This window comes from Oncorhynchus kisutch, linkage group LG15 (genome assembly GCF_002021735.2).
Source record: "Oncorhynchus kisutch isolate 150728-3 linkage group LG15, Okis_V2, whole genome shotgun sequence".
Classification (NCBI taxonomy): Eukaryota; Metazoa; Chordata; class Actinopteri; order Salmoniformes; family Salmonidae; genus Oncorhynchus; species Oncorhynchus kisutch.
The window spans coordinates 40,075,328-40,099,596 of NC_034188.2; the positions used below are offsets into that span (position 1 = coordinate 40,075,328).

At 42.5% G+C, this 24,269-nt stretch overlaps 1 protein-coding gene across 9 annotated transcripts in view; it reads left to right on the plus strand.

Annotated features, from left to right (window-relative positions):
* Positions 1-24,269, plus strand: part of LOC109905292 (prominin-1-A) — a 112,786-nt gene that overhangs the window by 27,150 nt on the left and 61,367 nt on the right. For 5 of the 9 annotated variants that reach the window (XM_031790264.1, XM_031790265.1, XM_031790262.1 and 2 more), the window contains exons 2-4: positions 6,395-6,453; positions 7,125-7,151; positions 15,270-15,475. In XM_031790264.1, coding sequence (XP_031646124.1) covers positions 6,395-6,453; positions 7,125-7,151; positions 15,270-15,475 — 292 coding nt within the window. The remainder of the gene's footprint in view (positions 1-6,394; positions 6,454-7,124; positions 7,152-15,269; positions 15,476-24,269) is intronic. The other 4 variants (XM_020502581.2, XM_031790267.1, XM_020502582.2 and 1 more) reach the window with 1 other exon arrangement.

Genomic DNA, 24,269 nt, shown 5'->3' on the forward strand with positions numbered 1-24,269 from the left:
CAGTGGGTCAGAAGTTTACATACACACAATTAGTATTTGGTAGCATTGCCTTTAAATTGTTTAACTTGGGTCAAACATTTAGGGTAACCTTCCACAAGCTTCCCACAATAAGTTGGGTGAATTTTGGCCCATTCCTCCTCACAGCGGGCAGGGTAGCCTAGTGGTTAGAGTGTTGGATTAGTAACCGAAAGGTTGCAAGTTCGAATCCCCGAGCTGACAAGGTACAAATCTGTTGTTCTGCCCCTGAACAGGCAGTTAACCCACTGTTCCTAGGCTGTTATTGATAAGAATTTGTTCTTAACTGACTTGCCTGGTTAAATAAAGGTAAAGAAAATAAAAGAGCGAGGTTTGTAGGCCTCCTTGCTCGCACACGCTTTTTCAGTTCTGCCCACAAATTTTCTATAGAATTTAGGTCAGGGCTTTGTGATGGCCACTCCAATACCTTGACTTTGTTGTCCTTAAGCCATTTTGCCAGAACTTTGGAAGTATGCTTGGGGTCATTGTCCATTTGGAAGACCCATTTGCGACCAAGCTTGAACTTCCTGACTGATGTCTTGAGATGTTGCTTCAATATATCCACATACTTGTCCTGCCTCATGATGCCATTTATTTTGTGAAGTGCACCAGTCCCTCCTGCAGCAAAGCACCCCCACAACATGATGCTGACACCCCCATGCCTCACGGTTGGGATGGTGTTCCTCGGCTTGCAAGTCTCCCACTTTTTCCTCCAAACATAACGATGGTCATTAAGGCCAAACAGTTTTATTTTTGTTTCATCAGACCAGAGGACATTTCTCCAAAAAGAACGATCTTTGTCCCCATGTGCAGTTGCAAACCGTAGTCTGGCTTTTTTATGGCGGTTTTGGGGCAGTGGCTTCTTCCTTGCTGAGCGGCCTTTCAGGTTATGTTGACATAAGACTCGTTTTACTGTGGATATAGATACCTTTGTCCCTGTTTCCTCCAGCTTCTTCACAAGGTCCTTGTCTGTTGTTCTGGGATTGATTTGCACCAAAGTACATTCATCTCTAGGAGACAGAACGCGTCTCCTTCCTGAGCGGTATGACAGCTGCGTGGTCCCATGGTGTTTATACTTGCTTACTATTGTTTGTTCAGATGAACGTGCTACCTTCAGGTGTTTGGAAATTGCTCCCAAGGATGGACCAGACTTGTGGAGGTCTTCAATTTTTTTCTGAGGCCTTGGCTGATTTCTTTTGATTTTATGATGTCAAGCAAAGAGGCACTGAGTTTGATGGTAGGCCTTGAAATACATCCACAGGTACACCTCCAATTGACTCAAATGATGTCAATTAGCCTCTCAGAAGCTTCTGAAGACATTACATAATTTTCTGGAATTTTCCAAGCTGTTTAAAGGCACAGTCATTTTAGTGTATATAAACTTCTGACCAACTGGAATTGTGATAGAGTGAATGATAAGTGAAATAATCTGTCTGTAAACAATTGTTGGAAAAATGAGTTGTGTTATGCACAAAGTAGATGCCCTAACCGACCTGACAAAAACTATAGTTTGTTAACAAGAAATTTGTGGTGTTTGAAAAACGAGTTTTAATGACACCAACCTAAGTGTATGTAAACTTCCAACTTCAACTGTACGTAGCCTACCAATACCCACACTCTCTCTGCGAGCTGTTGGCTAGAGCACACGTGCCATGTCCAATGTGGGCACATTTGCTATATAAGGCAACAGTTTTTGTGACAAAACCGTCACTACAGTTGAAAATGCAATAGAAAACCCATTTAACTAGTATTTTTTATGGTAATTTAACCACAAAAGTTTTTTTTATGTGCACTACATCATCATGCACAGCCTTTTATTCGCAATAATTCAGTTTGATGGAAACATCTCTGGTGGGAAAATGCTTTATGCAGATGTTTTAAAATTCACATGAAAATCTGTCGGCAATTGAATGAAAACCTAGCTACAGGAGAAAAGAAATTGGTCCACCAAGCCAGTGATATAATTATAAAAAAAAATCTCATGTTAAAATTTTTTGTATGGTATAGACAACAATAAGTGCCTCTCCTCAGCTTAATTAAATAATAAAAAAATCTAGTCACTACATCACCGATAATGTTTGTAGTCATTTTTGTAGTGATTTAAATCCATTTAAGTGCATTTTTTGCTTTTGGTATGCGTCAAGTACAATAAAAATACATTTAGTCAAAATACAGTTCCTTCAGGAAGTATTCAGATCCCTTCCACATTTTGTTATGTCAAATCCTTATTATAATTTTATTTTTTCCAAAATACTCAGAAATACAAAGCGAAAACAGGGTTTTTAAAAATGTTTATGAGATTCGAAATTGAGCTCAGGTGGATCCTGTTTCCATTGATCATCCTTGAGATGTTTCTACAACTTGATTGGAGTCCACCTGTGGTAAATTCAATTGATTGGACATGATTTGGAAATGCACACACCTGTCTATATAAGGTCCCACAGTTGACAGTGTATTCTAGAGCTAAAACCAAACCATGAGGTCGAAGGAATTGTCCATAGAGCGCCGAGACAGGATTCTGTTGAGGTACAGATCTGGGGAAGGGTACCAAAACAATTCTGCAGCATTGAAGGTCCCCAACAACACAGTGGCCTCCATCAGAGTTTGGAACCACCAAGACTCTTCCTAGAGCTGGCCGCCCCGCCAAACTGAGTTATCCGGGGAGAAGGGCCTTGTTCAGGTAGGTGATGGTCACATAGACAGAGCTCCTCTGTGGAGATGTGTGAACCTTCCAGAAGGACAACCACCTCTGCAGCACTCCACCCATCAGGCCTTTATGGTAAAGTGGCCATACTGAAACCACTCCTCAGTAAAAGGCACATGACAGCCCGCTTGGAGTTTGCCAAAAGGCACCTAAAGACTCAGACCATGAGAAACAAGATTCTGTAATCTGATGAAACCAAGATTGATCTCTTTGGCCTGAATGCCAACCGTCATGTCTGGAGGAAACCTGGCACCATCCCTATGGTGAAGCATGGTGGTCACAGCATCATGCCGTGGGGATGTTTTTCAGCGGCAGGGACTGGGAGACTAGTCAGGATGGAGGGAAAGATGAACGGAGTAAAGTACAGAGAGATCCTTGATGAAAACCTGCCACAGAGCTTTCAGGACCTCAGACTGGGTCGCAGGTTCATCTTCCAACAGGACAACGACCCTAAGCACACAGACAAGACCGTGCAGGAGTGGCTTCGGGACAAGTGTCTGAATGTCCTTGAGTGGCCCAACCAGAGCCCGAACTTGAACCCGATCAAATTCTCTGGAGAGACCTGGAAATAGCTGTGCAGCATCGCTCCCCATCCAACTTGACAGAGCTTGATAGGATCTGCAGAGAAAAATGGGAGAAACTCCCCAAATACACGTGTACCAAGCTTGTAGCGTCATACCCAAGAAGACTCGAGGCTGTAACCGCTGCCAAAGGTGCTTCAACAAAGTACTGAGTAAAGGGTCCGAATACTTATGGAAATGTGATATTTCAGTAGTTTTTTTTTCTTCTGAATTTGTACAAATTTCTAAAACTGTTTTTGCTTTGTCCTTATGGTGTATTGTGTGTAGTTTGATGGGAGGGAGGGGGGGGGGGGGGGGCATTTAATCAATTTAGAATAAGGCTGTAGCGTAAAATAAATAGGATAATGTCAACATGTCTGAATTCTAACCTAATGCACTGTATATTAGAGGATAGAGCTGGAGGCATGACTTGTTGGAGTTTTGGCCTTGGGTTAGCTTTCTTTCTGCCACCCACCATAATTTGCAAATAAATTCATAAAAAATCCTACAATGTGATTTTCTGGATTTTTTTTCTTCTCATTTTGTCTGTCATAGTTGAAGTGTACCTATGATGAAAATTACAGGCCTCATCTTTTTAAGTGGGAGAACTTGCACAATTGGTGGCTGACTAAATACTTTTTCGCCCCACTGTACATTCCGTAATATGTTAATGTATTTAACATGTTTTTGAAATACCTTATATGGCCAATTTCTTTTTACATTTCACATGTATCCTAATATATTTTAAATTCCCCCCCCCCATATGATTACTACTTTTAAGCTGCTGCTGCTTGCTATGCAGGCCAGCCCCTCTACCCTGATATGTACTGTAGGTAGCTAGCTAATGTGATTGCACAGAAGGTATCTGTAACAGGCTGACCAAACCGGCTCTGTCTATCCCACCAGACGCATTCATGACACGCAGGTTAAAATACCAAAGTCAACTGTGAACCAACCTTAGTAATAACATTCATGGGCATTTAGCTACCTTACTGTTCCTAGCTAATTTGTCCAAGGAGGTAAACATTGGGTTGTTATTTTACCTGAAATGCATATGGTCTTTTTTTTTTAGCTGCATCTTTTTAGAATTTTAGAGTCATACAAAATGGTGTGTTCCCCACTCTGACAATTAATCTACAGATACAAAGGGGAAACCTAGTTCGTTTTCTGTTAGTTTTCTTAATCTCTCCTCGTTCATCTTTCTTCTTCTGTGGATTTGATATGGCGGTTGGCAACCAACTTTAAGGTGCAACTGGAGTGGAGTGAACCGGTGTGGAGTGAACTGGAGTGAAGTGTGGACCTCGTTCATCTTTCAGTCACCCACGAGGGTATATGTTCGTAAAAAAACAATCAGTGGTTTCAAGCTCTAAAATTGAAAAACATCTGTAAATGTATTTTGCAACACTCGTACACACAACGCGGCCGGTTTGGTCAGCATGTAAGTCATCTTCTGATGAGCAAACCCACTTACCTGGTTAATGGATTTCCCCCTTTATCAGAATGTGAGGGGATATTGACAGTGGTCGATTCAATGTCAAATTGAACCGTCAGAAAAGTGAAACCAGAGGTCTTAGATTTACTTTTCAACTCTGGGGGGGAAACCAATGGGGTAAACGTGAGCAATGTGTCAAAAATCATTTTTACTAATGACTATTTTCTGGTAAGGACAGGGATGTACGCGCCAATCAGATGCGACCATGTCCTAATTTCAACACAATTTAATGTCAAGACAAAGACAATGAAGTAGGTTTTCCATGGAACCCGTGTTAGTTTGCCACTCAGATCTTCATAAAAGCAAGAATAATTGGGTGAAAGAGAAGCCCGAAGCGACCTCCTCCTCTTAAAACACAGCCCATCCTTTGAATAATAGATGGCCCATCTTTGCTAAAAAAAAAAAAAAGTGCCTGTCAACGATTCCCTCCCTCCTTAGCGTGTCTTTATTAGCATTTTTTTGTCTATTTCTGCCTGTGATAATAAAAAAAACCTGCATTGCAGCAAAGGAAAGCCCCTTGTCTTTCTTTTCTCATCTCATTCCAGGGAGCTTTAAGCCTCTGAGAAGCATTGCTCTACGCTGTCATCATTTGTGAGAAATGAACAACCCCGCTGCAGGTCAAATAGCTGTGGGAAGAGTACCCCACTCCATGCTCTATCAAGCTCATGCCCCAAATATGCCACATAGAGAGGGCATCGAGTGGGTTGGAGGAGAGGCAATCTTGGAGAATGTTGTCGCAGTATTTTTGTCCTCAGCAGTGTGTCTCAGTAATATGACGTCCGCGCAAACGATGCTTGACCCTTTCACTTCATGAAAGCGTGGTGCTTGACCCTTTCACTTCATGAAAGTGTGGTGTTGACCCTTTCACCTTACGAAAGTGAGGTGCTTGACCCTTTCACTTCACGAAAGTGTGGTGCTTGACCCTTTCACTTCACGAAAGCGTGGTGCTTGACCCTTTCACTTCACAAAAGCGTGGTGCTTGACCCTTTCACTTCACGAAAGCGTGGTGCTTGACCCTTTCACTTCATGAAAGCGTGGTGCTTGACCCTTTCACCTCACAAAAGCGTGGTGCTTGACCCTTTCACTTCATGACTTTGCTTTCGGCCTCATGTCAGTTTGACTCCTAACAAAATAACATCAGTGGCTATGAAGGGTTCTTTTGGATTTTTTAGCTTCGAAATCTGAACAGCTTTCGTATGTTTTAAAAATGTTTCTTTATAGCTTTGTTATGTGTTTAGATTTGACCTGCACAATACATTTTTACTTCAACATGTCCATAGTAAAAGTGGATGTCTACAGTTCTGCAGTTACTATAAGGTTTCATCCACGGCTAGTGAAGATGCAATAGCCTTTTGTTTTCTAGATCAGTGGATAGCTTTGCTGAACACACATAATTAAATAGAACACTATTATTTTGTAACTCTTTGACTGAACCACTATGGATATGGTATATGATTTACTACTGTACAATTTAGAGGGTAAAGGTGGTCCTCGAGGGGTTGTGTTGTAAACGTTTCTGTACTGTACTTATTGTGGGAACATGATGTTGCGTAACCAACTGACTTTGCTGAGCTGTGACAAGGGGGCTTCACACTGTGTCTGTTTTCCTCCATGTTGTTTCAGATCTCGTCATCAAAGTCGCCAAGGATAAATTTGGAGCCATTCAGTCGGAGTATCAGAAGGTAAGTGTGTGTTTGTGCACACACTCTATGTTTGATGGTTGCCTGTGGTTGTTCACACGTTTTTATGATTTCACATTCTTATTAGTGTCACAGTTTTTCTTATGATACGGAAACGACGCATATTTCCGATGTTGCGAAATTGGCACCGCCCTTTCTGTTCTAAAGCAATGTGTTAATTGCTTGTGGAAGCCAAGGTATGGCCGTCCTTCGTGTTAGTACACTGGAAAAACAGTAATTGCCTCTGGCACTGTGTATGAAAACAAACAGAGGGAGAAATGAGTTGTGTTTTTTGTCTAATAAATAGCTTTAATTAACAACTCGTTTTCTTTGAAGATCTAGGTTTCTCCCGAATCTTCAGAAGAAAAGTGTTAGAAAGTTTCCAGACAGAACTTCAATGATTTATTAATTAATCAGGATTAAACTGTTTTGAAGCCCCCCCCCCCCCCCCCCCCCCCCCCCTCAAAACATTGAAACGACTTCAAAGATGGAGTGTACAATATATTAGAGCCTATAGATGCTCTCTGTCTGTGTGCAAATGTCTGGATATGCATGTCAATTTTAAATGTGATTTTCTGCTTCATTATTTTGGTTTGTATGGCTTTGCTCTTTCTTTGACTCTGCGTTGGCTTTGTCTTCTGCATGCCTTCTTCATCTGACCTGGCAACCCTCAGCCAGAGAACATTGTTCTGACGCTCCAGGTAAAGTCTGCACACCACCTAGCTTCCTTTACCTTCATTCACCTGTCTGGTCCATGTCCTTCACCACCCTACCCCTCACCCATCTAGCATCCCTTTAGCTCTCCCTGCCATCACATCTGTTGAACTGACCCAGCGGGCAAAACTGCTTGCAATGATGTCAGACTTCGCAATGATAACGTCAGGTTGTACACTCGTGTCAAAATGACATTTTGTTTACCCTGTCTTTTTAGCTTACTGGGAAAAATACCTCTTTCACTGATTGTGCTGTGGTTATCTGGCATCTCTTCAACCCGAACCCCCCCCCCCCCCCCAAAAAAAAATGATTTCAATGAGAAAATGATGTCATTACTTGGCACTTCCCATGGCACATTTTGCCAGCTGGGCTGAGGGTCTTGGAAACTACTTGTGGTTATGGTCATCATTGGAAATCCATTCAAAGTTATATGACAGTCACTGTATACCCAATGGGTTCATATGGGTTTGTACTATACCATATAGTGCCAGTCGTACAATAACAGGCACAATTCATATCTGTGTATGAGCAATTTCCTAAAGGGTCAGATTTGTTTCGGACCAGGGATTTCGATGGAAACCATTCAGTGTAGTTTCCTGAATCCTCTGCAGTGTGTTTTCCCCTCTTCTCTCCCAGACAGCCAGTCAAACCATTGCCATGCCGAGCCTCACTTGAGCCCTACATGTGCTGATGTGGCCAGTTAATTCCTAAGACACTGGAGCCCCCCCCCACCCCATATTCCGTACAGTACTAATCCATAAAGACCCTCATATATCACATTCCCATGCGGTAGGCATACCTGCTGGAGACTGGAGAGGTTAGGTGATGCTTATCATCATATCTCTTACCATTATGTCAAGGGCAGTCTTTAGAGCGCCGTTTTAACCATGTAAAGGGTTGTTGGTGACGATTGGACAGAGATGACAGTTTACTGCTACCATTACCATCCTGTGATACACTCTCTCGCAATCGGACAGTTATTCTGGTGAGAACATTTGTCAAAGTCCCTTTGAGAATGGCTGTGTGTGTGTGTTTTCATCCCTAATTGGACAAATGCCAGTAGCAAGCGAGTAGCGGACGGCCCACCTGGGATCTTAACCTTGAGAATGAATCAGATCACATAGCGTTGAGTTACACAAAGTGCCCTTGCCAGTTGCCACCCAGTTCAAACAGCTGTGGGAAGCATTTGACAGAAAGATCCATCTAAATGCGACTGTAGTGGACGTGCAGAACCCTGAACAAAGACAAACGAAACCGTCCAAATAATGAGGCCAAACCGTCAGGGCTGGTCAGACTTCGTTCATTATAGTGAAAGTCACACATTCCCACCAGCTCTGAGATTTACCACGTCTGATAATGTGGAGAAAAAGAAGCCAGGGCGAAGGGGGCTTTAGGTAAGACAGGGTTTTTCTTTATCCATAGCCTCCAGGATCTACCTGACTGACACCCAATGAGCCTTACTCAGCCAAATAGTGGCTTTGAAAGTTGGATTAACTGAGCAGCTGGAGATTTAGAAACGGTCCCCAAATTAGCAGGAGTGGAAAGGAGAGGAGGTGGAAAAATTCCAACTAGATTTGAGCCCGTGTGGCATTCGATATGAGTCAGAAAAACATTTATTCTACTGTCAAAATTGACGACAAAGTGCAATTAGGATCATTTTGGAATTTTGTGATACTTGTGGCCGTTACTGTATCACAGTGTAAATGAAGGTTGGGTTTGTTTTAACCCTGACCACATGCCCATATCTGGCAGCACACAAGTCAGGGTGCAGCTACACGCGACCCAATCGTAATGCTCGTGGTCAATTTGGGTTGACTTTGGATATCCCTATGAGTCCATCGGTAAATTACACAATGTACATGGGACAATATGTTCACCCAGGGGCACCCCGACTTTTTCGGATCAGTGACCCATTTAGATTTTTTTTCAAAATTGTGATCCACCATGTAAAAAAAAAAGAAGGATGTAATCAAAGCCGAATGTTTACTTTTTTAAAATTGGGGCTATGACAGTCTATTACAAATCAGTCTGACAGTACTTTTGACAGAATTTCAATCTGAAGGAAGTCTGGTTTGAAGTGACTGAAAAGCATCAGAAAGGAATTGGGAATTTCAAAAGATCATCAGGCAATAATGTGTTATTATATTCTGTGTAGATAAAAAAAACATCATAATTGACAGTGTTCTTTTCCCACCAGTCTGATTTCGTGCCTGGTCTTTGTCCACTCTGTCCTAATGAGTCCTGTGCGGCTCGAGGGAGACAGAAGACACATACGTGTTGCTGAGATTATCTTTCAGTGACGGGGTCGTAATATTTTTGTTGTTGCTTAAACCTTTCAAAGAATAGACACACATTTGTAGGGAGAAAACAGAAACCAATCTGTTCATTATAACCGCATCTAGTGGCTAATGGAGGTTACTGACGCAACACCGGTTCTATGAAACAAGTGCAATTGCTTATTTTTTTCTCGTAACTCCATTTTCAAATCAGGTGTAAACCACGTGGCGAATTTGCAGAAGAAATATCTCAAAAATATGCTTAAACATGGTAGCAATTGAAATGGAACAGTTTGGAGACAATGGGAAAATGATTAGACCGAAGGTGAGTACAGTCGTGGCCAAAAGATTTGAGAATGACACAAATATTAATTTTCACAGTCTGCTGCCTCAGTTTGTATGATGGCAATTTGCATATACTCTAGAATGTTATGAAGAGTGATCAGATGAATTGCAATTAATTGCAAAGTCCCTATTTGCCATGCAAATGAACTGATTCCCCCCAAAAAACATGTCCACTGCATTTCAGCTATGTCACAAAAGGACCAGCTGACATCATGTCAGTGATTCTCTTGTTAACACAGGTGTGAGTGTTGACGAGGACAAGGCTGGAGATCACTCTGTCATGCTGATTGAGTTTGAATAACAGACTGGAAGCTTCAAAAGGAGGGTGGTGCTTGGAATCATTGTTCTTCCTCTGCCATCCATGGGGTTATCTGCAAGGAAACACGTGCCGTCATCATTGCTTTGCACAAAAAGGGCTTCACAGACAAGGATAAGATTGCACCTAAATCAACCATTTATCGGATCATCAAGAACGTCAAGGAGAGCAGTTCAATTGTTGTGAAGAAGGCTTCAGGGTGCCCAAGAAAGTCCAGCAAGCGCCAGGACGATCTCCTAAACTTGATTCAGCTGCGGGATCGGGGCACCACCAGTACAGAGCTTGCTCAGGAATGGCAGCAGGCAGGTGTGAGTGCATCTGCACGCACAGTGAGGCAAATACTTTTGGAGGATGGCCTGGTGTCAAGAAGGGCAGCAAAGAAGCCACTTCTCTCTAGGAAAAACATCAGGGACAGACTGATATTCTGCAAAAGGTACAGGGATTGGACTGCTGAGGGCTGGGGTAATGTCTTTCCGATTGTTTGGGGCATCTGGAAAAAAGCTTGTCCGGAGAAGACAAGGTGAACGCTACCATCAGTCCTGTGGCATGCCAACAGTAAAGCATCCTGAGACCATTCATGTGTGGGGTTGCTTCTCAGCCAAGGGAGTGGGCTCACTCACAATTTGGTACCAACACATCCTCCGAGAGCAACTTCTCCCAACCATCCAGGAACAGTTTGGTGACGAACAATGCCTTTTCCAGCATGATGGAGCACCTTGCCATAAGGCAAAAGTGGTAACTAAGTGGCTCGGGTAACAAAACATTGATATTTTGGGTCCATGTCCAGGAAACTGCCCAGAACTTAATCCCATTGAGAACTTGTGGTCAAACCTCAAGAGGCAGGTGGACAAACAAAACCCCACAAACTCCAAGCATTGATTATGCAAGAATGGGCTGCCATCAGTCAGGATTTGGCCCAGAAGTTAATTGACAGCATACCAGGGCGGATTGCAGAGGTCTTGAAAAAGAAGGGTCAACACTGCAAATATTGACTCTTTGCATCAACTTCATGTAATTGTCAATAAAAGCCTTTGACACTTATGAAATGCTCGCAATTATACTTCAATATTCCATAGTAACATCTGACAAACATATCTAAAGACACTGAAGCAGCAAACGTTGTGGAAATTAATATTTGTGTCATTCTCAAAACCTTTGGCCATGACTGTACACAACAGTTCACCTGACACAAGACTGAATCCAAACATTACACTGTTTATTTTACGTGCATTTGACATTTACTGTACTTTTCACCGCATTTGTTGACAGCAACATTAAAAAATATATTTTACATTCTGTAACATAAGATTATTCATGTAAAATGTGGGGTAGATGCAAGATAAGACAAAACAATTACAAGGGTTTGAGTGAGAGGACTAACTGGTGTCTCCAAGTGGCCACACACCTCTCCAAACTTGTACAGTTCGTAAGCAATTTCAACGCCCTTTTATGACTCAAAAGAAGTGTCTCCAACTATAAGGTACTTTTTTTTGAGCTCTCCTAGCTGTGCCGTTGATGAACTAGAGCAAACACACCTATCGTTGTTTACTTTGGAACACAACTCTGCATCCCCGCCATCACACACTTACTGTTGTTGTTTTCGCAATCCAAAAACTGTCCATTATAAATCCAAATCTGGTTGAGGTGGGCATGATTTGAAAGCTTGTTCTATTGCCAACATGACTAGCTAAGTTATAAAATATGATCTTACAGTGTTTTAGGCTTTTACAAGGCAATTCAGAGAAGCAGATGGTAATTTTGGTGGGCATAGAATGGAGTCATGAGTGCATTCAGGTGTGTGTGCCACGGCAAACTTTCTTCACAATAAACAAACATAGGCTCATTCTGTTCAGAACAACCCGGGGTATGACACCTTGTCATCTTGTAACTGTACATCAAACATAGTGATCATAACGTTGACACTGTATATGACATTTATGATTTGGTAATATGAAGTGTTTGGCATACTTGTATGACATCAAAGCTGTATTTATTATAATCCTCAGCTTCTCATCGTTCAAAGTACATTGAGTCATCTTCATTTACAGCATTTCCCTCACTCAGACAACAAAACATTTGCTTAAATTGCACAAATTATCGAGAGGGATGGCGGGGGGGAGGGACTTCTTGTCGCGCGCAGTGCTCAGGTTCTGAACGTCTGTCAGTCAAAACCCATACAGCACTGAGAAGCGCACAGCCAGAGCTCTAATGTCATGTTTAGCATGTTACTGTATGTTACTGCCACTATGTTCCAATTTAGATGCTTATTAGTGTCCAAATTTGCCATTTTCAACCTGTATACGGGAACAAATATTGAAAGCGTTTAATGAGAAAACTAAAAGTTGTGCTACATGAAAATATTGTCTAATTTACATTGCGTCATTTATTGATCGTCCCTAACAAGCCCCGGAGGTAGGCTATCCAAAGTCAAAACAATTTTGCCACAGTCGCCTAGTTGGAGCTAATTGGCAAACCACACCCCAAGACCAACTCGCGTTTGATTTCAGTGTTGGCTGCTAGCATTTCGTAATAAACCAAATCTAAAACGAGGCCAAATCAGGAAGTGCAGTTGCCCTTTAAAAATATGAAGATTAGAGAGAATCAGTAGGGAAAGCCACGAGAAGAGCCCAAGTCATTCAGACGTTTTGATAGCGACCCCTTTGATCCTTTCATAACGAAGCAGCCCATTGAACATCATTGTGACAAGTTACATACGGTGCCTGAATTACAGATCCCTATTGATTTTCCCAATTTTCAAAGCCCTCACTTACTTCAGTTGACATAGAAGGAGATCAGTGGGACGGCAGCCTTACATAACAAGGGGAGATGGGAGACAGTGTTCACGATAACCAACAGGATCATTTGAGTGCTCTCAAGTTCGGCCCCATGTGCTCAAGCCTATGTGTGACTCCCCACCAGGATTCGGTCTCATGTAGCAAAACGTGAAATTGTGTTTTTTACGTCGGATAAAAGTAGAGACTCAGGGCTACAACATTGTATATCATACACTGCATTTAAGGAACAATGGGCAAATAATTCTGCTATGACAGTTGATCAAATTGTAAACTCACTTTTGAGAAAATCGCCTTTGAATGTTTTGGTATCTAGTGAAGAACTCTTCTTTGTCTACACCCATTCAGCATCGTTCACACCCTCTTAAGCTTTAGCCCCACCCATCTCGTTTCGCTCTCAGAGTGCACACTTGATGCTCTGGCCAATGATTTGTTTACCTATGGATAACATGAAAACAGCCTAACCAGCTCTGCTGGCAACAATTTCATTACGCTTTTTTGCAGACGTTTACTGACACCGGCCATATTCAACGGGTGTTGTACACACCTCATGTAACTTTAGCTAACGAACCAGCCAGCTAACGTTAGCTAGTTAAACAACAATGAACAAAGTGTCAACAATGCCTAACATTGGACTCTAACTAGAAAAGCAAACAGCTCTGGGAAAGGAATAATAATGTCCGCTAGGTAGCCAGTCAGCAAACAGTGCACTTTAGCTTAAGACATATAGCTAGCTGGCTAGGTAAACAATGAACCTAGCTAGGGAAACAACGTTTAAGATCCCACACATCACGTAACGTTAGCTAATGAGCCAGCCAGCTAACGTTAGCTAGTTAAACAACAATGAACAAAGTGCCAACAATACCACAGTGCTGGGAGCTAACCAACCAGATCCAATGTTAGCTAGCTAACATTAGGTTCTAACCATAAAAGCAAATGACTTTGGGAAACAAATAGTAACGTCAGCTAGGGAGCCAGCCAGCTAATGTTAGCTAGCTAGCTAACAATACACTTTAGCTTGAAATGAAACCACTTTCTGTCAAAATTAGACACGTGAAATATCTGAAAATGTAGCTAGCTATCTTAACTGTATATATCATCATGCATGATGGACGCGTCTCCATGTCATGAATGCCATACCACAGTTGCCCTTAGTTTGAAGATGTAATCCGGAGACAGGTGTTTTCTCCGTCTCTTTAGCTATCATACTCCAATTCCACTGATTTCAAAACTTGATCCTCCAGAAAGTGGAGAGCAACACTTATGCAGATCCACTACACAATACAATTTTAAAGAAGCCGCGTTCGACAGGACTACCAACACAGACTGACGAGCTGAAATAGACAGAAGCCTTCAATATGGCAGACCAATCCGAACTCCAGCCCACTCATTATCTCAGCCAATCATGGCTATTAGGAAGGACCCCCCCCTTTTCTCTGACTTAACCAACAAGGCTCGTAATTTAATCCATTTTATTCGTATTTACAGATGGCATACACATTTGTTATTAAGGCACATGAAAGTTCACATGTTCTAGAAGGCATTTCTGTCCCAAAAAATGCATTTGGATTTTTTTTTTAAAGTTTTATGTTCAAACGGCTCTCCTGTGAAATCATGACTTGCGACATACGCCTAGTTTCATGAATCAGGTCACATATGGTCATTACCCCTACCCCATCTCACCTAGCTACCCCACCCCTAGCTAACTGAAGAAGCATTTCTACTTCTGAAGTATCATTAGTAGCACTAATTCTTACTTCCCCCTTCACTAGAATTTGTCCCAAATTCCTTAGACAAATTGTACCTATTGAACTAAAGATTTCTGTCTCCTTTTTATTTTTGATTCAATGCGTGTCCTTTGTGTTCATCTGCCCTTATTTAAAGCTGTTTTGATGCTAAATGTAATTCCATTTATGTTTCTATTGATTTGACATTGTGTATGGCATTATTCCTGCTATCATTTGCATGTTTGCTGCATAGAATGTAATAGAATAAAAATCACACTGACGCAGAAATGATGTCAAATGGCATCACTGTGCTGTGTCCACTGGCTTGACACGTCACACATTTGGCATTGATTTTGAGGATAACATCTCCACAGCCGTCGTTGTTGTCCAGCTTTGTGGCCAAATTGCAAAAACTGTCAAACATGGCTATAGAGTACTATGTACTGTGTTTAATAACATAGATTTTTTTTTTAAATTCCTCTTAGCATTCATGTAAAGTGTTGTCAATGCCAACTGTGGCCTCTCATCATCATTCTAGACTCATCTACTCCTCCCTCTCTACTTCTACCCCTCTCCTCACTCCCTCTCTCTCCTCCCCCCTCTCCCCTCATCCCCCTCTCTCCCCCTCCACTCCTCCTTTTCTCTCCAGGCCATCTACTATGAGACAGGTTTCGTGGTGTGTGCTGTGCTCGGCCTGCTCTTCATGGTCCTGCTGCCCCTGGTCGGCCTCTTCTTCTGCCTGTGCCGCTGCTGCGACAACTGTGGTGGCGAGATGCACCAGCGCCAGCGGAAGAACGCAGACTGCCAACGGGGCCTGCTCACCACACTGCTCTTCGCCACCTCGCTCGTCATCACGTGAGTCCATATGCGTTGATATCTTCATTCCATGCGCCACTGGTGGCGGTCAACTCAAGTGTTTCCCCTGCCTTTTTATAGGTCGAGGAGGGTTCACTTAGTTCTATTCCCCTTCTGGGGCGGCAGGGTAGCCTAGTGGTTAGAGTGTTGGACTAGTAACCGGAAGGTTGCAAGTTCAAACCTGCGAGCTGACAAGGTACAAATCTGTCGTTCTGCCCCTGAACAGGCAGTTAACCTACTGTTCCTAGGCCGTCATTGAAAATAATAATTAGTTCTTAACTGACTTGCCTAGTTAAATAAAGGTAAAATAATAAAATAAAAATTCTGCTTTAAAAGTATTTGACTTCAATAGGTTTAAATTGAAAATGTTATTTCAACAGGCCCTGGGTGTTGTTTTAGGGGGTATTTTGTGCCTCGTCTGGATTATAATCTAGGGAAAACACTGGGTAACTTTGAAGGCTGCTCTAGAAGGTTTGAGGCCACCTGGTCTACCTCAGTGCGGTAAATGTAACACTATAATACCACACATGAATCATGGCTTATATTAATCATGGCTTACAATCTCAGTTTACATCAAGAGGCCACCTGGAAATCTTCCTCAAAAGGCCCACTATTACATTTTTAGGCAGGGTAGATTTTGACATTTTACATAGAGATAGATATTATACATTTTTACTCATTCTCAACAGTCTTTTGACTTCATTTTTGCTGTTCCTGCTTCAGTGTTCTCCATCACAAGCTTTTACGAACATAGCACATCACCTAGTGGCTGGCATCACCTTAAAAACCTCAGAACATTAGATATCCAGTGGTGATTGTGAGAAACAAATGGCCAAATGCACATTATTGCCTAGGCAGTAGAAATAGCCAAATATGGAAACAATACAGACAGTATCTGTGGCTTGCCTCTGGCTCTACGGTGGAGGAGAGAGGATTCACCAGGCTTCATTTCTCTGTTTGATGTTCTTGACTTTACGGCTTTATTGGAGAGAGAGAGTGCGGCATTATTAGAAATTCCAGAGTGGAATCCTAGCTGCCCAGAGACACGTGTCTGAGAGAGAAAAACCACCTAGAGCCCTTATTTAATCTCCCCGGCCTCCAGACAAAGACTCCTCACCGATTCTAATGAAGCAATTACACTGGGCACAGGAAGGAGGAGACTGCCTCTCGAGCTGAGGGATGTTTTACAGTGAGGACAGGGGTTTGTATTTCCAAGAAGAGTTTTGATTTGTGTAAGTAAGGCTTGCAGGAATATTACTAGAAAGGGAGAGAGAGGATGAGGCATAAAAAGGACAGGGGTGGTGTATTTTACATTATTTCCAAGAACTGTTTGATTGAATGCGAGTGCTAATTTGACGGTGTAGGCCTTTAAGGCTTTCAGGTGTGGCGTATACGCTGAGTGTACAAAACATTAAGAACACCTGCTCCTTCCATGATATTGACTGACCAGGTGAATCCCAGTGAGAGCTATGATCCCTTATTGATGTCACTTGTTAAATACACTTCAATCACTGTAGATGAAGGGGAGGAGACAGGTTAAAGAAGGATTTTTAAGCCTTGAGACAAATGAGACAAAGGTTGGGTATGTGTGCAGTTCAAATCAAATCGAATTGTATTAGTCACATGTGCCGAATACAACAGGTGTAGGTAGACCTTAAAGGTAAATGCTTACTTACAAGACCCTAACCAACAATGCAGTTTAAAAAATATGAATAAGAATAAGAAATAAAAGTAACAAGTAGTTAAAGAGCAGAAGTAAAATAACAATAGAGAGGCTATATACAGGGGGTACCGGTACAGAGTCAATGTGTGGGGGCACCGGTTAGTTGAGGTAATTGAGGTAATATGTACATGTAGGTAGAGTTATTAAAGTGACTATGCATAGATAATAACAGAGAGTAGCAGTGGTGTAAAAGAGTGTGTGTGTGTATGTGTGTGTGTTGGGGGGTGGGGGTGGGATAGCCATTTGATTAGATGTTCAGGAGTGTTATGGCTTGGGGGTAGTAGCTGTTTAGAAGCCTCTTGGACCTAGACGTGGTGCTCCGGTACCTCTTGCCATGCGGGAGCAGAGAGAACAGTCTATGACTTGGGTGGCTGGAGTCTTTGACTATTTTTAGGGCCTTCCTCTGACACCGCCTGGTATAGAGGTCCTGAATGGTAGGAAGCTTGGCCCCAGTGATGTACTAGGCCGTACGCACTACCGTCTGTCGGAGGCAGAGCAGTTGCCATACCAGGCAGTGATGCAACCTGTCAGGATGCTCTCGATGGTGCTGTTGTAGAACCTTTTGAGGATCTGACGCCCCATGCCAAAACTTTTCAGTTTCCTGAGGGAGAATAGGTTTTGTTGTGCCCTCTTCACAACTGTCTTTAATGTCCCCATGTTTTTTTCTTGGGGATGTGGACACCAAGGAACTTGAAGCTCTCAACCTGCTCCACTACAGCCCCGTCGATGAGAATGTTGGCGTGCTCGGTCGTCCTTTTCCTGTAGTCCACAATCATCTCCTTTGTCTTGGTCACGTTGAGGGAGAGGTTGTTGTCCTGGCACCACACGACCAGGTCTCTGACCTCCTCCCTATAGGCTGTCTTGTCGTTGTCGGTGATCAGGCCTACCACTGTTGTGTCATCGGAAAACTTAATGATGGTGTTGGAGTCGTGCCTGGCCATACAGACTTGAGTGAACAGGGAGTACAGGAGGGGACTGAGCACACACCCCTGAGGGGCTCCTGTGTTGAGGATCAGCATGGGGGATGTGTTGTTACCTACCCTTACCACCTGGGGGTGGCCCGTCAGGAAGTCCAGGATGCTGTTGCAGAGGGAGGTGTTTAGTCCCAGGGTCCTTCGCTTATTGATGAGCTTTGAGGACACTATGGTGTTGAATGCTGAGCTGTAGTCAATGAATAGCATTCTCACATAGGTGTTCCTTTTGTCCAGGTGGGAAAGGGCAGTGTGGAGTGCAATAGAGGTTGAATCATCTGTGGATCTGTTACGACAGTATGCAAATTGGACTGGGTCTAGGGTTTCTGGGATAATGGTGTTGATGTGAGCCATGACCAGCCTTTCAAAGAACTTCATGGCTACAGACGTGAGTGCTGCAGCTCAGAAGTATTTAGGCAAGTTACCTTGGTGTTCTTGGGCACAGGGACTATGGTGGTCTGCTTAAAACATGTTGCTATTACAGAATTGGACAGGGAGAGGTTGATAATATCAGTGAAGACACTTGCCAATTGGTCAACGCATGCTCGCTTGACACGTCCTGGTAATCCGTCTGACCCTGCGGCCTGGTAAATGTTGACCTGTTTAAAAGGTCTTACTCACATCGGCTGCGGAGAGCGTGATCACACAGTCATCCAGAACAGCTGGTGCTCTCATGCATGTTTCAGTGTTATTTGCCTCAAAGCGAGCATAGAAGTAGTTTAGCTCGTCTGGTGGCTCATGTCACTGAGCAGCTTTCAGCTGTGCTTCCCTTTGTAGTCTGTAATGGTTTGCAAGCCCTGCCACATCCGATGAGCTTCGGAGCCGGTGTAGTACCATTCTATCTTAGTCCTGTATTGACGTTTGCCTGTTTGATGGTCCCTGGCCACTAGTCCCTGGCCACTAGGAGCGCCGCATCTGGATGAGCGTTTTCCTGTTTGCTTATGGCGGAATACAGCTCATTGAGTGTTTTCTTAGTGTTAGCAATCTGTCTGTGGTGGTATGTAGACAGCTATGAAAAATACAGATGAAAACCTACCTCTAGGTAGGTAGTGTGGTGTACAGCTTATCATGAGATACTCTACCTCAGGCAAGCAAAACCTTGAGACTTCCTTAGATATCGTGCACCAGCTGTTGTTTACAAATATACATAGTCCGCCGCCCCTTGTCTTACCAGACGCCGCTGTTCTATCCTGTCGATACAGCATATAACCAGTCAGCTGTATGTTGATAATGTCGTCGTTCAGCCACAACTCCATGAAGCATAAGATTTTACAGTTTTTAATGACCCGTTGGAAGTTTAATCTTTCTCGTAGGTCATGGATTTTATTTTCCAATTAATACAGTGGGGGTTTATTCGATTTCCTATGATTTTTATCCATCTTCTCTTCTTTTCACGCAAATGATAGGGATTTGGGCCTTGTCCCGGGGAAGCAGTATGCCCTTCACACCGGGCTCGTCGGACTCGTTAAAGGAGAAAAAAGCTTCTGCCAGTTTGTGTTGAGTAATCGCTGTTCTGATGTCTATAAGTTATTTTAGGTCATAAGAGACAGTAGCAGCAACATTATGTACAAAATACGTTTAAAAAAGAAAGTTACAAACAACGCAAAAAAACCGAACAAAAAACACTTATTTCTTATTTTTCCACCACAGCCATACCAGAGCCATACCGAAGTTTGACAGTCCACTACATTACTGAAAACTGGAAATTACTAAATGTCTGCCTCCAGACTTCTTACTTCTCCGATGATCATACAGGTGAAGAAATAGCCCAGGGTCCCAGACTCTCTGGCATCGTGGAAGATGAGCGAAGACCGACAGGTGTGCATGACAACTGACAGCAGGAGCAGCATGATAAAAGCATTGCGCTTGAACAACTGGACCCGCCTGCAGTGCTTTGGGCACAGGCTTCACCTCGCCATCGGTAAATGTGACATTGGATAATTAAAGTGCATTCAAAAAAGTTATGTTCAGGCCAGCTGTAGGCTAATGTGTTAGTAGTTGTGTCATTCTGCCAATCCAATAGCAAATAACCACAGGCTGTTTTAATTATAACAACAAATTAACTCAATTAATACATTTTCAATCAAAATGATTACATGAATTACATATTAAAACTGCTAGTGGTCAAACATTCCCAAACAATAGAATAGACGTGTAGGTGTGTGTTGCTCATTTGTTTTGCACAAATAGGCCTTGAGGTATATATTTTTTAATCTTTGAATTATGTCTTGGCCTTTTTTAATTTGTTTAGAGGAAAAACAAGAAATCGAGATATATTTCATGAATCATCCAAACCACTGAAAAATATTTAGATATGACTTTTAGGCCATATCGCCCAGCCCTAGTTAGGAGCACGTAAAACTTCAGCCACCTTTCTCCAGCGCCATCAATGGGCAAGACGAAAGATTAAAGTGCCTTTGAACGGGGTATGGTAGTAGGTGCCAGGCGCACCGGTTTGGGTCAAGAACTGCAACACTGCTGGGTTTTTCACTCTCAACAGTTTCCCATGTGTATTAAGAATGGTCCACCACCCGAAGGACATCCAGCCAATTTGACACAACTATGGAAGCATTGGAGTCAACATGGGCCAGCATCCCTGTGGAACGCTTTCGACTCCTTGTGGAGTCCGTGCCCCTGACAAATTGAGGGTGTTCTGAGGGCAAAGGGGAATGTGTTCTTAATGTTTTCTACACTTAGTGTAGGTTGGTATGCCAAACATGTCTTAGAAAAGCTGGTGTAGCATGAAATCACGTTTTGTAAGGTAGGTCCTATTTGCCTTTAGTTGTGTCACTGGTACGATGTTCGACTGGTTCAGAACCCCTTCGGAAAAACAAACACGTTTAGATATAAACCATTTGAAGGGACAGTGAGCTGAATGTCTCGTCTAAGGTCACACATCCGACCAGACAGACAGGTGCACTGACTGACTGCAGTCGAGGTAAAGATGCTAGAGGATAGGGAAGATGAGACAGCTTGTCCTCTGTGTATTGTCCTCTGTGTATTGTCCTCTGTGTACTCTCCCATCCATTTCACCTTTAGCTCAGGCTTGAAATAGAGTAGCACAGTCACCATACATTCTTAATCGCTTTGTAAATGTTGGAATCGTGTCGCTTCCAATGTCAGTCCCCGCCACCACGTGACATTCCTAATGTTTTTGAATGAATGCATTTATTCTCCGAATGATGCAAGAGACTAAAAAACAAATAAGTACAGTTCTTCAAAAGAAATGGATGGAGACTACCGATTATGTTTGGACCACAGGAGAATAATCAGTAGCACGACATACTAGACCTGTATGGTTGATGATGATAATGATGATTTGCTGTCGACAAGTAAGTAGAGGTTCCCTTGTCTCGTAATGGGCCCCATGATGTGATCCACTGGGGTCAATTTCCAGACCAGTCTATTTCTAGACCATTTAGTTTGCCCAGTACTACAGAACCAAGCTGCAAACTAGTATTTGCCAATGTAGTGGACCCAAGTATGTTATTTCTGTCCCTGTCTAGAAGTATTAACACGAGATACAGAATATACAGTGCCTTCAGAAACTATTCACACCCCTTGACTTTTTCCACATTTTTGTTGTGTTACACACAATATCCCATAATGACGAAGTGGAATTATATTTTTTGGAATACTTACAAATGAATTAAAAATGGAACGCTGAAATGTCTCGAGTCAGTACGTATTCTACCCCTAATGTTATGCCAAGCCTAAATAAATTAACACGTAAAACTGTGCTTAACATGTCACAGAAGTTACATAAACTCTGTGTGAATGACTACCTCATCTCTGTACACCACACATACAGTGATCTGTAAGGTCCCTCTGTCGAGCAGTGAATTTCAAACACAGGTTCAACCACAAAGACCAGGGAGATTTTCCAATGCCTCGCAAAGAAGGGCACCTATTGGTAGATGGGTAAAAAAAACACACAAAAAACAGACGTTGAATATCCCTTTGAGCATGGTGATGTTATTAATTACACTTTGGACGGTGTATCAATACACACATTCACTACCAAGATACAGGCGTCCTTCCTAACTCATTTGCCAGAGAGGAAGGAAACCGCTCAGGGATTTCACCTTGAGGCCAATGTTGACTTTAAAACAGATACAGAGTTTAATGGCTGTGATAGGAGAACATTTAGAATGGATCAACAACATTGCAGTTAATCCACAATACTAACCTAAATGACAGAGTGAAAAGAAGGAAGCCTGTGCAGAATGGAAATATTCCAAAACGTGCATCCTGTTTGCGTTAAGGCACTAAAGTAAAATAGGCAAAGAATGGAGCAAATAAATGAACTTCATGTCCTGAATACAAAGTGTTCTGTTTGGGGCAAATCCAACACAACACATCACTGAGTACCACTCAATATAAAGCACGGTGGTGGCCGCATCATGTTATGAATATGCTTTTTGGTGGAATTGAAAGAAACAGAATAGATCTAAGCACAGGCAAAATCCTAGCGGAAAACCTGGTTCAGTCTGCTTTCCAACAGACACTGGGAGACAAATTCCCATTACTGCAGGACAATAACCTAAAAACACAAGGCCAAATATACACTGGAGTTGCTTACCAAGACTACATTAGGCCTTTTCACACTGGCATTGTTTTTAGTCCTGGGCTATCTTAGCTCCAGGCTAGATAGACTGTCCCTGTGCTAGCTTAGCCTGTGTTCACACAAGCATTTGTTAATCCTGGTCTGTGCTTTAGCCCTGGGCTAGAGATTCTTGTATTCCAAATTCCTTGGATAACGCGGACAAACACAACATGCGACCAACATTCTACCTCTGACACACAACCAATGTTTGAAGCAATACAACATTTATTAACACATCATTTCCTCTTGCTTCTAGCCCAGCATTTGATTTCCAACACAGTGGTTGATGGTTTGTGTAAACCTTGCTGCGTCTGCCTGTTCCGACAATCGGGAACAGTGTTTAACTTTTGAAATTCGATCTCACCCCTGTACTGCAAATGCATGCAAACGATCGATACATTAACTTTTCTGATCCCGGCGAAATCACGCAGCAATATTATTAGCATGGATATATGCAATTACATGTCAATAGAAAAGCATTGAAAACAGAGGGAAATGTAGCGTGTGCTGCCCTTCCAGCTGTAGAGTTTGTAGCTTTAGTTGGCTAAGTGAGAGGAGGTTAGCCAGCCTGCATAGCAACCATTTTTTAGGCATAGCAACCAATGTTTTTGCATGGATTAAAGTATTTTTTGGGTTTAAATAGTATAAATGTACTTGTCAAAATAACGTGCAGAACGCATTACAGGCATCACGAGCATGAAAGTGCCACTCTTGTGATTGGACAGTGAGCATTCTAGGCGTTGTTCTTGAATCCGTTTCACACAGGCTATTTTGGCACCGTGTTTCTGGGGCTAACCCTGAAAAGCTCCAGAGCAGGGCCAGCTAGCCCTGGGCTAAAGTTGGTGCTAGCCCACTTTACAATGTGCAAGTGTGAACACTCGCTTAGCCCCAGGCTAAAATCTCCCTTAGCCCAGGGCTACGGCGCAGTGTGAAAGCGCCTATTGAATGTTCCTGAGTGGCCTAGTTACAGCTTTGACTTAAATCGGTTTGAAAATCTATGGCAAGACATGAAAATGGCTGTCTAGCAATGATCAACAACCAACTTCACAGTTTGAAGAATTTAAAAAAGAATAATGTGCAAATATTGTACAATCCACGTGTGCAAAGCTCTTAGAGACTTACCCTGAAAGACTCAAAACTGTAATCCCTGCCAAATGCGATTCTAATATGTATTGACTCAGGGGTTGAATACTTATGTAACCAAGATATATATATATTTTTGCTTTTATTTTTTTGTACAAATATTAGAATTTTTCTTCCACTTTGACATTACAGAGTATTTTATGTTGATCGTTGATCAAAAAATGACAATGAACTACATTTGAATCCCAGTTTGTAACACATCAAAATATGGGAAAAGTCTAGGGGTATGAGTACTTTCTGAAGGCACTGTATGATGTATTGGGGGCCCCGTTCTGCCTTATGTCTTTAACAACGTAAGATGTGCTTGATTAATAATTAACGACGTGACCCAATTAATGTGTTGAAACAAAT